The sequence below is a fragment of the Melitaea cinxia genome, chromosome 10 (genome assembly GCF_905220565.1).
Source record: "Melitaea cinxia chromosome 10, ilMelCinx1.1, whole genome shotgun sequence".
In the NCBI taxonomy this organism is placed as follows: domain Eukaryota; kingdom Metazoa; phylum Arthropoda; class Insecta; order Lepidoptera; family Nymphalidae; genus Melitaea; species Melitaea cinxia.
The window spans coordinates 13,352,425-13,368,263 of record NC_059403.1 but is presented as its reverse complement, the minus strand read 5'-3'; the positions used below and the strand labels follow the sequence as shown (position 1 = coordinate 13,368,263).

Sequence of the window (15,839 nt, the reverse complement as noted above, 5' to 3'; positions counted from 1 at the left end):
TGCATTCAATATCTACATGATATGTATCTACATATTCATAAAATGTTGGAGTCAAGTTTAAAGTCAGCGCTCAATATTGGTGTAATGTGTTATTAGATTTATAAAATTAAATCGATATTTGATTGAAACTAAATTGATGTCACAGCAGTGATCATCATCTCAGTTTTAGAATAAGGCCAAAGCCCATACAGATATTTATCGTATTCTGAGTGTATGTGTTTGGGTTGTTTCTGGGCCCTCCACACGACTCATCAAGTGACAAACATGTATATGTGTTATTTATACCTCAACCCACATGACATTGTTGACAAAGCCAAAAGCCATATAATAACGAAGAGTTGAGAATTAAATTTACTGGTATTACTAACAAAACATCAAGAAAACTAATACGTTAAATACTATATTACCTATCAGCTGTCTCTTACTCGGGCTGTTTCGTAATGACAATGAAGATGTGTTTGCTGATGCACTAATTGTTTTTCCCCTTCCCATTTCAGGTAGAAAGCAATCCCCCAAAGAAATCGCTTGATTTGAACATTGAGCTCGCGCAAGCTTCAGGTTCCGAAGCTACTGTCGTCCAGGATAATGCGACTGGTGAAAATGGTACGAATTTTTTTTCTGGTCTAAACATCAACATATAACAATAATGTCAAATATAGTTAAAATATTACCCACCAGAACTGTAATTCTTATAAGTATTCACGATTAAGCATGTAAAATCCCACGGCTGGGCATATGCCTCTTTCTCCATGTAGAAGAAGAGTCGTAGCTTAACCCACCAAGCTGCTCCACTGCGGGTTGGCGGATAATATATCGCTACTATGAGTAGGGGTCGCTATCAGGTGTATATGATAACAACCGGGATCGACAGTTTAATGTGCTCTTCGAGGCACGGTTGGGAGATCTACAAGGACAAACATCCAAACAGGAAAGTAATATTTTTACAAATACAAATATCCATCTCGAGCGGGAATCGAACCCGCAAACTACCGGTGTTTAGGCGCGTACATGGCACACGCACCACTAGACCAGAGCGGTTGTTGGTAAAGAGAACGTCTAGACCTCTATTAGATAGTTTATTATTTATTGCTGTTTGCTTACTGTGTTATTATTATCATCATCAGCAGACATAACATAAAAAGAGGAAGATAATGTTTTATAAATCGTAACTGATTATTTATTAATTGTATTTTTTTTAGCATCAGCAGACACGGAATTAGATAGCGGATCGCGTAATGTCTGCTACAAGCTCTGTTCGCTTATTCACCGTCAACTCGTGAAAGCCCACGCCGAAGTCAGCCGGTAACACATCCTCCTACTATATACAATGAGCCTCTCGTAAGAATGTAAAGAAAATCTGTAACACATGAGTCATGTCTTGCACAAAAATATAAATGAACTACGATCGTTATAAGACCGAAATGAAGGTGCAAAGATCGCCTTGCGCTTTATGTTGTAATGTAATTTTTTCCATGTATTTTCAAAGTAAATAATTTGGACATTTTTATATTCAAATGTCGTCACTAAGGTCGTTAAACCATATTTTAGAGCGGTCTATTATGTTTAACTATTTTTTTAATAATTTTTCATGTTACCGAAAGAATTTATAATATTTATTGTCAGTTAACTTCAACATTGTATGAATATAAAGTGTATTACAGCATGTATGTAAGATTATTAAAACTTTCCATGCTTATTTCAATTTTTGTTTCGTGGCACATTATGTAAATGTCCTGAAATAATCGAATTTATAGTTAATTTAAATATTATCGTATCGAAAATATGAATTATGAAACTTTTTATGAAAATAGGCAATACCACACATGTTATCAATTGAGTGACAAGGCTATGTGGTTAAAAAATCAAATAATTCTACCTTGTTTTTGTTTGTAAAGACAAATACTACCTTCAATTTATTCTTAATTCATAACACCCGAAGTGTTAAGATAACGCGATCAAAATTGTAATAAATATAATAAATAATAGGAATACGAAAATCATTCTAAACTTCTAAAATGTGCTGTAAAATCTTTTGAAAGTATTTTGTTATGAATATAAAGGTTCAACAATAAACAGTAATTTGTTTTCCGCAGGAGAAGGCCGCAAGAGCTGGTCGATTTCCTTAACAGCTTAATGAAAATTCAAAACGCGACCGATGAGAAGTTACCCTACCACTTTTCAGTGTGAGCCTTTATTTGTTTCTGTTTATCCCATCCCTTACTAATCCCTCTAAGAATATGTACATATAAATATTAAAAAAAAAAAAAACATATTTATTGATACTTTTTTTTCTTCATTTTCTATAACATTGGCACTATATAATTGAATTGCTGTTTTTTTTTTAAATATATGTACAGATTCAAAATCATGTTGCTATAATTTTTTTATTGATTTTTTTTTTCTTTTTTTGTATACTATGTTACACGCCTAAAATTGCGCTATTGTGATCCATTAAAATAAATTTTTGCTTCTAAATTATATGTGCAAGCTGTATATTCGCTAAATAATAACCTTTCTGGTCTTGTATAAAAATTAATTGCACAGATTAAATAAGAACTCGCATCACTTATATTAAACAAAGATGTTAGTTCCGTAAAGAAAAAATAAAAATAATTAGTAGTAATAATTAATCATAATTCGAGACATCTTAGCAGTATTAAGGTTGTTATTCTTTTTAATTTATTTTTAATGGTTCAAATGGAATATATATCAAGTAGATAATACAAATTATGTTCAGTAACAAACAAGTCTGTCTGACCACACTTCAAATTATCAATATTATATCTACTTTTGAACCACTTTTTATTTATTTTCTTTATTTTTATCCAATAGCACAACGTAAATACCCCATTTAATTTTTTTTAATTTATTTATTCCGTAGATGACTTAAAAGTGGTAACTTAATTTCTCTATTTGTCTAATAAATGTGTTTGTGATTATGTTAACCAGTAACAACCAAATAGTTTATTAAATTTGTTTAATGTAAGTCTTGCGTAAAATAATCCTTGTAAATTGAAAAGTACCATTTTATCTGCATGGCTCTAAAGATGAGACTGTATTCCCTGTGACTGTGTTATGTTTTATGTACATGTGCGATAGACTCGGTTATGTGATAATTTTATTAGTTTTGATTGTCGAAACAATAAAGACAGTAGTTTGTAGGGAAACAGTATAACAGGTGTAAGAAGTAGTGTAAAAAGAGGTTTTAGTTAATTTTTATATTTGATTATTTCGTCCCTGTGTATGGTTTTCGATTCTCCCATTTCCTGACTTAAAAATAAAAAAAACTCGAAATGTTAATCTGCTCGATTTTAAAAGACCAAGTCCTTCCTTTATAGCGACTTTATAGTTGGTCAAAATTAATATTATTATATCAGTAATGAAGTTATAAATATATATTTGTTTTTCAGTCAATATGGCGCGTTAGTAGTCAGCTTGGCCGATCAAGATAAAAAGGAAGAAGTTAAAACTACGTCTAGTGAGGTTAAAGATGCTCCTGCTGCGGCCGCTCCGAAGACGGAAGGAAAAGGTTAGAATCACGGGCTTTAATTTAAAAAATATTCTCAAATCTACTCTAATAGATTTATGAAAGCTTAGTAATTATATAAATAAGCTTATAAACTCGATGCTTGGATTGTCAGTTTTAGTTTTGTCACTATAATTGATCTGTGCTTACGTATAAAATCCGTGTCAATTACATACCAAAAAATCGTAAGAACCGCTCTGGTGTTGTGGTGCGTGTTGTCGCCTAAAGCACCGACGATTTGCGAGTTCGATGACCGCTCGGGATGTATTTGTACAAATATTTGTTTTCGGTCTGATTGTCTGTACTTGTGGGTCTCCCCAACGTGACTCGGAGAGCATGTTAAGCGATTATCATAAATGCCAAGCCGCATTAGAGCAGCGTAGTGGATTAAGCTCCAATCTTTCTCCTACATGGAAAAAGAGGCCAATGTCCACCTGTGGGATGTTACAGGCAGAATCGTGATCGTGCGTACGGTTTTGAGTTTTAATATTGAAAATAAAGTCATTCTGTTGAATAAATCTTAACTTCGGGTTTTTTCGAGACCATCTGACGTAATCTTTCTCTACTGAGATTTTGTTAAAAAATAGTTATGTTCAAAATAATTGTCAAATATGTTATCGAATTTAAAGTTAAAGAATTATAAGTTTTATGAAGTCAAGTATGAAAAAAAAACTTCTGTATGAAAAAAAGGTCTCGCCAAAAGTACTTTAAGATAGTCGAGTATGACGTACCTTCTGGAAAAAAAATGTGCTTTAGATCACGACAGAAATAAAACTTCTTTAACAATAGGTCTGCAGAATAGGCCTGCACTGTGTCTTAGATATATAAAAACGTAAGTGGCTATGAGAGAAAGAGAGAAAGAAAATGTGTGCTCGCACCCCTCTCTCTCTCTTGCTCCGTTCATCTCGACCGATCAAACTTTTCGTAACGCTGTCGTCACGCATTCATCACCTTCAAGCAGTCAAGCGTGCGTAAAGAAGTTTTAATTCAAAAATGAATTTTTAATACAGTTGCTCAAAAAGTGGCGTATTGCCCGAACTCGTGCGTTCTCTTTCCCAACTGTCAAAATAATATCTATTAAAAAGAAAAACCAACCATGAAGTTTTTACTAAAAAAACTCATAGAAGTTTTTATGATTCATTCAAATACGTATATTTCTAAAAAGAAGCTACTAATTTGTTTCAATATTAGATTTAATGATTTGATTGAATGAGTTTGGTTAGGTTTCATTTCATTTCATCTCATTAAATTTCATTTTCATTTCATATCAATAAAAAACTTCTACTGAAGACTTGGCTGTAGTTCCCTGTATAGTTCCCTTTGCCTACCAGAATGGGTGAAGAAAAAAAAACTTTGCGTATATTCTACGGTTGGCGCCATTTTCCAGAAATTTTCATTTTATTATTTTATTAAATTGCTTCATTTTTTCGCAACTGTATTAAAAATAGTCGTTCAGTACACGTGCGGAACCGTCATTGCAATTTGTTCCGACTGTCAACCCTCGCCTTCGGTTGCGCCTCGGCTCGGGTAGATATTTGTCGGAACTCTTTGCAATGACAGCCTTTCCACACTTGTAATGAAATATATGAATGTAAAATAATAAATCCGTGTGTATCCACAGCGCCAGGTCCGGAGACGGCGCCGCTGGCCACGGGCGAGCGGGACTCGGAGGCGGGCGAGGCGGACGAGGCGGGCGAGGGCGGCGAGGGGGGCGAGGGCGGCGAGGGCTTCTGCGTGCTGGAGTCCGCGCCCGCCACGCACCGCTTCCGGCTGTCCATGCTGCAGCCCTCCGAGCCGCGCAGCTTCTACTCGGCCGTCAAGAGAGAGATCAAGCTGCTCAAGAGCGACCTGCCGCCCGGGGTGACTGTGTTCCTTGAAGTCTTCCTTACGGACGCTCGACCTGGGCAGGAAGCTGGTGAATGCGTGACGAGAGCGTTACGAAAAGTTTGATCGGGCGAGGCGAACGGAAGTTGAGAGGGAGATATGAGTTAGATAGAGCTAAAAAAGTTTTACTTCAGTTGTGTGGTCTAAAGTACACTCGTTTGTTTTTATACCACTAGGTCGGCAAACAAGCGTACGGCTGACCCAATAATAAGCGGTTACTGTAGCTTTATAACCAGCAATACCAGAAGTGGCGCAAGTGCATTGCCAAGTCTACCCCCATAAACAGCACAGCTTGAGAACAGTATTATTTAGTGGTGATCTTTGTAAGCTCGAGATATTTTCCCCGTTGGGATGTTCTAGATTTTAAACAGGATATTTCCGGTTGTGCCTTACCTCGGTTAAATTATCTTATTTATTTTTTCATCATCATCCACTTTCATTACAGCCTATACAGTCCACTGCTGGACATAGGCCTCCACAAGTTTACGCCAAAAATAGCGTGAACTCATGTGTGTTGCCCATAGTCACCACGCTGGGCAGGCGGGTTGGTGACCGCAGGGCTGGCTTTGTCGCACCGAAGACGCTGCTACCCGTCTTCGGCCTGTGTATTTCAAAGCCAGCAGTTGGGTGGTTATCCCGCCACCGGTCGGCTTTTTAAGTTCCAAGGTGGTAGTGGAACTGTGTTATCCCTTAGTCGCCTCTTACGACACCCACGGGAAGAGAGGGGGTGACTATATTCTTTAGTACCGTAGCCACACAGTACATCATCCACTTTGTTTATCAGATATTACTCTTCGCGACCAGTGTTTTATTTTATTTACCTTTTTTGGATAAACATTCCTAATGACTTATGTACGAGATTGTATATTATCAGCAAACGATAAGATACTTTATTAGGCACTCCTAAGAGTAGTTTCGTACTACCTTCGATGATATGCAGATGTGGATTAAATTCAATAACAGTAATTGAAGTTTCGAATTAGTAATTATTGAAGTAAAACCTCTTTACGCATGCTTGACTTAGGGAGTAAGCCGGTTAATGCGTGATGAGAGCGTTACGAAAAGTGCGATCGGGCGAGGCGAACGGAAGTCGAGAGAGAGAGAGTGAGAGATATAATTTAGTGAAGATAGATACGTTTCGTAAATTTTACTTCAGTTGTGTGGTCTAAAGCGCACTTGTTTTTAGATTTTATGGATGCATTTATTTGCTAGTGTAATTAATGAAAATGTAGATGTTACCAATTAGAGTTCAAAAATGAATAATAATGTAACCGTGCATGCGCGGTCGCAGGTGTGGGTGCGCGGCTACGAGGACCGCATCGACCTGGTGTCGGTGATGATCGCGGGCCCGGCGCGCACGCCCTACGAGGGCGGCCTGTTCGTGTTCGACGTGCAGCTGGGCGGCGAGTACCCGCGCGCGCCGCCGCTGTGCCACTACCACTCCTACTGCTCCGACCGCCTCAACCCCAACCTCTACGAGGACGGCAAGGTGCTGTGGCGACTGGCGACCCTCGTTGTCGACTTTGTGCGACACCGTTTGCAATGTTGTCGAAACACTTGAAACCTATAAATGTCCTCCTCGAAATCTATAGCACTACTAATATGTATCACTACTAACTGACATTTCCCTTAAGTAGTTTATCTTTCTGTGGTAGTAAGGTAGCTAGAACTCCTCGGTAGGGTCGGTAATGTAATGCTTCTGATGTTGCAAGCCTCTATATAAACGCTTCATACTTATGAGCTACAGTATACGCTTACGATCAGGTCGGCCGTTGTTTGCCAACCTAGTATAAAAAAGGGCGTGATATGTTTTATTTTACTCCTTCATTCTTTTCTCAACCTTAAAAATGATCACAGATAACCAGCATCTCTCTCAAGTAGTGTTGTGTTCCCGTGGTTATTTAGGTAGTCAGAGCTACTTGGTAAGGCAGGGGGTAGGGTCTGCGACGCAATTGCGATGCCTCTGGTGACGTAGGCGTCTATAGGCTACGGTAATCGCTTAACATCAGGTGAGCCGTTTCCAAACCGAGCTCGTTTTCCAACCTACTTGTATGAAATAAATATTAGCTTAAGAGTATATTCGCAACCACTTAATACGATAAGTACGTGTTACTTTCGTGCGATAAGGTATTTGAAGCTAGGCGAAGTAGTGGAGGGCAGTGTGACGTGTCGCAGGTGTGCGTGTCGCTGCTGGGCACGTGGTCGGGGCGCGGCGTGGAGGTGTGGGGCAAGGACAGCTCGCTGCTGCAGGTCATCGTGTCGCTGCAGGGGCTCATCCTCAACGCCGAGCCCTACTTCAACGAGGCCGGCTACGAGAAGCAGAAGGGTGAGCCCGGCTACTAAACCAGTTGCCTTTGGTCGCCAACGAAACATACAGACTTCGATTTACATCGACAAGTATACTGCAATACTTATTGTTAGGTATAACACAAAAACTACTCGTCAGATCTCGCTCGATTTACGATAGAATCGCGCGATAAGCACCAGCTTTTGAATATTAAAAAAAATCGTCGAAATCGGTACACCCAAGAAAAAATTATGAGGTTAATAAACGTAACATAATAAAAATACAGTCGAATTGAGGTTGAAAAAGAGAAGACTAACAAAAGTATTCGAAATCTTAAAAGTATTAGAGCCTTTTAAGCATCATTTTTAACCGACTTCAAAATATATATGTATACGCTCGGGGATAACTTCGTCGTTTATGAACCGATTTTGATAATTATTATTTTTTTGGAAAGAAGATATCCCCGATGGGGTACCATGATGAGGAAACTAGGATCTGATGAAGGGATCCCAGAGAAATCGAGGGAAACTCTCAAAAATCTGCATAACATTTTACTGGATGTACCGATTTTAATGATTTTTAGTTTAATCGAAAGCAGATGTTTATCGTGTGGTCATATTTAAATTTCATCAAGATTACAACTTTTGGAGTAATCTTTGATAATGCGTATTTACTTGACTAGTTTTTCGTCTACCTACGTTGTATTACTTGTCGATATAATTGAAGTCGGTTTTTTTTGTTTGACTGCAAAAACATATTAATTACTAATCAATATCATAAATTTGCGTAAAAAATTGGTTGTCTGTAAAATTGGTTTACGGGCGATAGTTTAACGTGAAAACGTCATAACAAAACATCTCGGACGCATAGGCCAATCGAGTGGAAGAGAGATAGATGCGGCGCAAGCGTACAATGAGCATACGCGATAATGAGCGTAACGGGACTTTTTCGTACATGCAGCCGGCATTCATCGATTTATCAGACGCTTTCACGTCAAAAATTTATCCCTACAACAAATTGACTGTCCCCGCGTATAATATCGAAATTGAAAAAGGCACTTTACATTTTTACGCTGAATGATTTGTTAAGTATCGATATTGAGTAGAAAAGCTCATGAAAAATGTGATTTTATGTGTATTTTATAGCATTTTGTCGTTTTTTTGTGAAAATATACATAAAAAGTAATTTTTTCATGCAACAAAAAATAGAAAATTTTCAGTTTCGATACTGTACGTAGGTACAGTTGAAATGATAATCGCACAAAAAGGTCAAAACCGTTAACTTTAATAACACAGATTCATAATTATATTTCCAGGCACCCAACAAGGCAGAGAAAACTCACGCATGTACAATGAAATGGTGCTATTGAAGCTCGTGCAGTCCATGACGAGGATGCTGATGAACCCCCCGGAGCCGTTCCGCGCGGAGATCCTCCAGCACCTGCGGAGCTCGGCCGCGAGCCTGTGCCGGCGCGTGGAGGGCCTGGTGGCGCTGTCCAACGGCCGGCCCACGGACGTCAGCCCGCCCGACTACCCGCTCATCCCGGCCTCCCGCGGGTTCTGCCTCACGCTGCGCTCGTCCCTCGACTCGTTCCGCAGCGCTCTCCGGCGCCACGACATCCACGTGCCCCCCTCGACGTTATAGCCCAGCGTGTATTAGTTAGCTTTAGACAATTATTTATATCCCCGATATATGAGATGCCGATTTCTTATATATTTATAGTGTTTATAGCGTGCGTATTCATAGATATTGTGTCTTTGGAGAGATTTTTTATTAATTTTTCCTTCTGTTTGGCCTTTTATTTTTCCGTTTTAAATTATTCGACGAAGTATCTTGTCTGATTAAACAAATTTATCCTCTGGTGAAATAAGATATTTATTATTATTATTATTATTAAAAATAGTATACTGTAGTATATATATTCGTACGGTATTATTATTAAAAGTAAACTGTTACGCACATCTATAAATGTCTATATATATTATTATTGGCGTTCTCGGACACGTTAAGCGTTCATTAATCTCAAATACCGTAAAATGGAATTAACGACAATCACTGACGGTCCAGCGGGTCCAGATTTAAAAAGCGATTGATGAATTCGATTATTAACGTGTCATAAATATATGAAAATTACATAAACAATCAAGTCACGTGATAGTTTTTTGTCATTAATTTTATAATATTTTTTTGATAAAAATTCACCAAACGCTAACGCTTATGCTACAGGTTATTATAAACATTAATTATCAAAAAATACTACGTTTATATAAAGCGTGAACCAAGTCACTACAATGGAATTATATATCTAATGGTAAAAATTAATACCTAAAGGCTTGATGTCTGAATTATTGTCACAATGAAAGCCATTGAGCCTCAGTGTAGCCGTAGGTTGGACCACTTCGCCAGACCCGCAGCTAGTTTCGTTCCACTCCGCGAGTCGTCTCGTTAAACTAAACTTTAGTAGTTATAGTATTTATTGTGATGTCATTTTCGACACTAGGAATATTTTAGAAATTCGAATCGGGTAGCTCCCGATATTGTTTTTATTATTAATAATTTGTCACGAATTTAAATTCATTCGTCTGCATCGATTGAGATTGCATGAAATATCATTTATTATTTTTTGACTTGTTGTTCATATTGCTAATTAATATGTACCTAACACGTCAGAAAATTATTAAAAAAATTCTAATTTGGAATATTCGATCTTATGCGAATAACTGTTAGACATATTTATTATAGATAATTTGTTTTGTTAAAAAGTAATGCATACTTTAATCGAAACCATTACTAAGTTAGGTTACGAGTACTTACTGGAATCACGCCGATGCTTATGCTATTGTTTATTGATAAAGACAGTTTATTTTAGTTAACGAGTAGCGTGTGAAACGTAGTGTACTGAACTATCACTCGTGTGGTAATGTCGAAACCAATTTTTATTGTTTTTAATGTATGAATGAATGGTATGTTTATCTCATTAATGTTTCAATGTGTACGTTATGTTGTGTGGTTATTAAACGTTCATTAATTTTTTATGTAATTTTAATTTATACTTTGTTTTCTTTTTTTATATTGAATAAAAATATTGTATTAAATTAATGAGTTATAATTCCAAATATTGCTTTTGTATACAAAGAAAAAAATCTCAAAAATATATTAAAAAGACTTGTTCCTCTCCTTTACAAACGCTTTAATTATTTTCTAGATTTGTCAAAATACTGTTTTCAATTAATCGAGAAATTGTATCCCAGTAAATATATATCGTTTATATTATTGTCAAAATTGCAATGTTTCGAATTTTCAAATAAAATAGTGCGTTTAATTTTGTCGTTAGTGCTTATAGGGTATCTGAGTGTAACGCGCTGCGCCGCACTTGCACAAAAACGATGTAACTTCATGCCAAAGTCAATTGAGCTATGAACGGCTTTCCTGTCGCTTGTATACGCGATAAGTGACAAATATGTGTAATGAAAATAAATAATTCTTCAACCTCACGTTTTATTTACTTTTCACTTTCACGTTTTTTATTTACTTTAACTATTTAAGTGTTTAACTTGCGTTTTCAATAATGTGTATCTATCTCTAATTTTGCTTACTAGCGATAGGTTTTTGATACAATTTGTATGGAGGTTATGTCAAAATTGTACCTCTAGTGAATTAATTCAGAAATAAAGAATATTGTAATTGGCCATCAGTCTTGCAGCTACTTTATTTTATGGAAGGTAAAACACTTAGGATTTTTGCGACAATAAAGCAAAAGTTCGCCAGACTTTAATAGCTAGTGTTTTACCATTGAATCATTCCGATTGCATTGTTGACTTCAAAATCTTAAGCTCTGCAGGGCTGGTTTAAATGATTTAACATTTGGAGTAGTCAAAAATTACTATTCTTAGCGATCGTCATACGCGTGTCAATAATGTTCGAAAAGTGAAATAAATAATGGATTTTTGAGAGTTTCTTGACTGATCCTTAGATTTTCACATATTTACTAAGCCAGGCATAAAAAAGAAGTGAATTCAAAACAATATTGAGCTAAGCAGATACCTATATCTGCATCGTATTGGTTCGCAATGAAAGCGAACGTAGGTACTAACCGTATATAATCTTTAATGAGACTTATAGTATGTCAGGGAATTTGCACCAGGCATCCACTTGTCTCCTGGTGGGTAAGGAACTATTAGCTGCGTAAACAGCGAACGCAAATATATATCCATTACTACATAGTATAAATCAAATCATCCCGTCTGTCTGTCCCTATGTATGCTTAAATCTTTAAAACTACGCAACAGATTTTGATGCAGTTTTAGTGAATCAAGAGGAAAGTTTATATGTATAATACATGCAGAATATGGTAGAGAAACACTGATTATTTTAGAGGTTTCTTAAGTATCTCCTGTTGTTGATAGTATCAGCATTGCACCCGTGCGAAGCCGGGGCGAATCACTAGTAATATAATTATAAAATATTTTCCAAAGGAGGATGACTACATTACTAAATTCTGCGTGAAGCCCTGAGTACTAACTAGTTAATGATATCTATAATTTCAATCCCAAATGAAAGGTAAATAAAACAAAATTGATTACAACACGATAAAATAAAAATTTATTTATAAAAAATACACTATAAAAAATTACGACATCAGTCAATGTATTTACAATAATAAAATACATAATATATTCTACATCATACAGAATGGTTATTCTATCACAGAGTGTAATTTAAGAAAAGATTTAGTTACTTTTTATTAGAGAACATTCAATTGCATATTACAATGCTTTTAACGATTTTATTATATTTAATGATAATTATATTTATAGACAAATTATAAGTAAATTTATTGAAATCAAAGAGTAAATACTGTCTATACATATTATATACAATTTAATATCAAAAAAATTGTAACCAAGGGCCTGTTTTACCGATTGTTGATTTTATCTCTCACGTGAATTACAGATAGGCATTATCATCAGGAAGTAAAACTTTTACTTTGTTATATAGTGGGCTTACTCTTGACCCCATTCTAGCTCTAGAGCAGAGACGAGGTCGAAGATGGAGCGAGTTCGCCCAGAAGAAGCCTGTTCACTTGCGCTTTAAGTAATATGTTCGGGTTGTATGAACTCGGAAATACAGACGCCGGGAGGGAATTCCACTCCTTGGCCGTGCGCATTAAAAAAGATGATTCGAAGCGCTTTGTACAGGACCTTAGGGCTGTTTTACCTCAACTAATAAACTACAACTTTTAAAAAAATTGCGAATAAAAATGTCCAACAGATAGTGGTCTTGGATGGTTAAAAAGAAAAATATACCTACATATTACATTATCTGTTGGATATCATTATATATCAGATAGCTCTATCAGCAACCGGCGAAACAAGCCCTAAGAGTTATGTCTAACAAAGCACAGAACTATAAACACGATTATTGTCCTTGAGACGACATCATGACTATGAAATATGTAAATCTTATTTACTCTAAAGTATATTTATTTTGAAGGAATTTTAGACATGGCAAGGTCAGACTAAGACAATTTTAATGTATTAACAAATATAATACAAAACGCAGCTAGAAATAAATCATAAGCTATAAAATGTGTGCTAAGTACCTACGTATAATATGAATTCTTAACGTCTGACTGATTTTATTCCTTAGAAGGAAACTAAAGAAAAACTAACAAACTATTTGCGTGACTCCATATAGGTACTGTTATATAAAAATGCAATGCACATTTCAATTCAACCGGTTTAAAAACTTTACATACCTATATTTATAGTCGTTAGCTTTAGTAATGTGACAATTTTTAATGCAAGAAAAAATGTACTGATAAACCTCAACATTTATTCGTTTTAAGAATTCTTTGAATATATATATATTAATATATATTCAAAAAATATATGGTTACATTCATATTATTTGATAATTATTTCTTAAGCTAACAACAATGAATGCTCAAGTTTATCGGCGCCATCATTTACCGTTACCTCGTTAGACACCGTTATTTAATATGAGTACATACACGCGCGCTTAATGATGATGAAATAAGTTCTTACATAAATCAGTTACAAATTTAACAATTATAGCTCCGATATCAAATAAATAAAAATAACAGGACAACCATATGCAATATAATGTTCAATATATTGTGCATTTCATAAAAATCAATCATTATATGTATACTATTTACTTAAAATAATTATCTAAATAAAGATTTCGAGGTTTTTAACTCATGTTAATATTATTAATATAAAAACAGGGAATGATACAATTAAAACAGTTTTAATATAAAAACAATATTGTATAATTTAAAACCGATAAACACTAATATTTCAGCGAAATTCGATCCAAATTGTTAGTGAAAATAATGTCGGTACTGTTACCACGTGCTAGCGATATCAACATTTAAAATGTGACACAATAAAAAAAATTAATGAATAGTTAATTCATGCATTTATTAATATCAGAGATCATTATGGTAAAATTATTTTATCTTAACCATTTTTAAAGAATAGATAGATATTCCTTTTATTTTTTACTGGGCATAATTCCTCGCTAATGCCGTCTTTAAAACTAAAAAGCCGTTATGCCTCCAATATTGTTAAATAAATACACAAAGCGATTTAGAGCGTATTTTTAAAAGCCAGCACTACTTTATATTAATTATTTTAGGATATTTTATTTAATATTTTCTGATTTTCGTGAAGTATTTTAAAGTTAAGTAAGAAATTTAAATTAAGTTCAATCAAAAAAAAAAAAAAAAAGTTGCCACTTATTTGAACGAATATTTTTAAGTTTTCAAAACATGAAGAGTATCTCTAATATTTCTCTGTTCTCCATTAATTGATGTTAAAAAGAGGTTCTTGTACATAATAAAAACGAATTTAGAAATAATATGATAAATAACATTTAAACGTCTTTTTAGTTGTGGACAGCAGTGTAACACTGGTATTTTATTAATAAATAAAAAAACAACATTACACACTTTTTACTTCGAGCAAAGTGAATACTGCGATATTAATTATTAAAATTATACTTCATATAATTAGAAAACAATAGAAAAATACAATCACACAACTTTTACCTACCATATAAAAATATGCTCCTATTATCCTACCTACATTACGATTCAATACTATCATATTTATAAAAATTGGCAAACTATTTAAAAACTGGTTATTGTAATGAGTAACTTCAACTGTCGAGGAAGACATTCAAAATCAAATCCTTTTTTTTTATAAGATTTTTTACTTGAATAAATTTACTAAATGCAAATATAAATTTTTTCTCATAGTAATATTGTACATTCAAAAGTAATTTTTTCGCTATACACCTTAAGATGTGTTTTGATGCGATATGTTGATTGTTCTTTGGAGAAGCATATAAATTATCTTTTGTTCCGAATTTGCTACTTAATTCGATCTACTGATTCGAAATCAAGGATGATAATTTGTATAGAGTAGTATGTATGGCAATTTGTATGAGTACATTAATACTTTACAATGTGATTGAATATTCATAAGAATAATTATATTTTTTAAGTAAGATATACTCACATAGCATTTTTGAGTAATCGGAACCTACTATAACCTCGTAATACATAGCGTTGGGCATCTCCTAAGTGATTCCTGATGACTTCATTTCAGAATACAGGAATAAGATACTCAAAATAATTAACGCACACAATAAAAATTGTATTTCTATAGTATATTCGCGATAAGAAGATAGTGACTCATCGTTGTCACTCAGCTTAGCCACGCCCCTCGAACAATTAGTTAACAGTAAATTAGGAAAAAGAGTCCAAATCGACCCACAATTTTGAAAAGTAATACCTATTCGTGAAAATAGTGAAACTATAAAAAGAATTACTACTGTGTGAAAAAAAATAAAAAATAAAATAAACGACAATCTGCGTTATAAGAACTCGCGAAACAGAGGTCTGTAATTAGGAGTATAATGTTGATGAAAATTCTGATTAAATTATGAAATAATAATCATTTAACATAAATTTTTGAATATACTGTGTAATAAAAATTTTGCTTTCATTTTGGTTTTATTTTTATCCAAACGTGAGTAGCCTATATACCTTTCTCCTTATCAGTTGCACTACGAGTCATTTTTCTATCTTTTTTTAGCGCGAATAAGACTTTA

At 34.7% G+C, this 15,839-nt stretch overlaps 1 protein-coding gene across 1 annotated transcript in view; it reads left to right on the top strand.

Annotated features, from left to right (window-relative positions):
* LOC123657447 ((E3-independent) E2 ubiquitin-conjugating enzyme) overlaps positions 1–9,556 on the top strand; it is a 36,388-nt gene extending 26,832 nt beyond the window's left edge. Inside the window, 8 exon segments of the mRNA XM_045592990.1 lie at positions 498–603; positions 1,200–1,302; positions 2,094–2,183; positions 3,411–3,529; positions 5,154–5,386; positions 6,702–6,899; positions 7,586–7,736; positions 9,013–9,556. Of these exon segments, the coding sequence (XP_045448946.1) occupies positions 498–603; positions 1,200–1,302; positions 2,094–2,183; positions 3,411–3,529; positions 5,154–5,386; positions 6,702–6,899; positions 7,586–7,736; positions 9,013–9,341 (1,329 nt within the window). The 3' untranslated portion in view covers positions 9,342–9,556.
* The last annotated feature ends 6,283 nt before the right edge of the window (positions 9,557–15,839 follow it).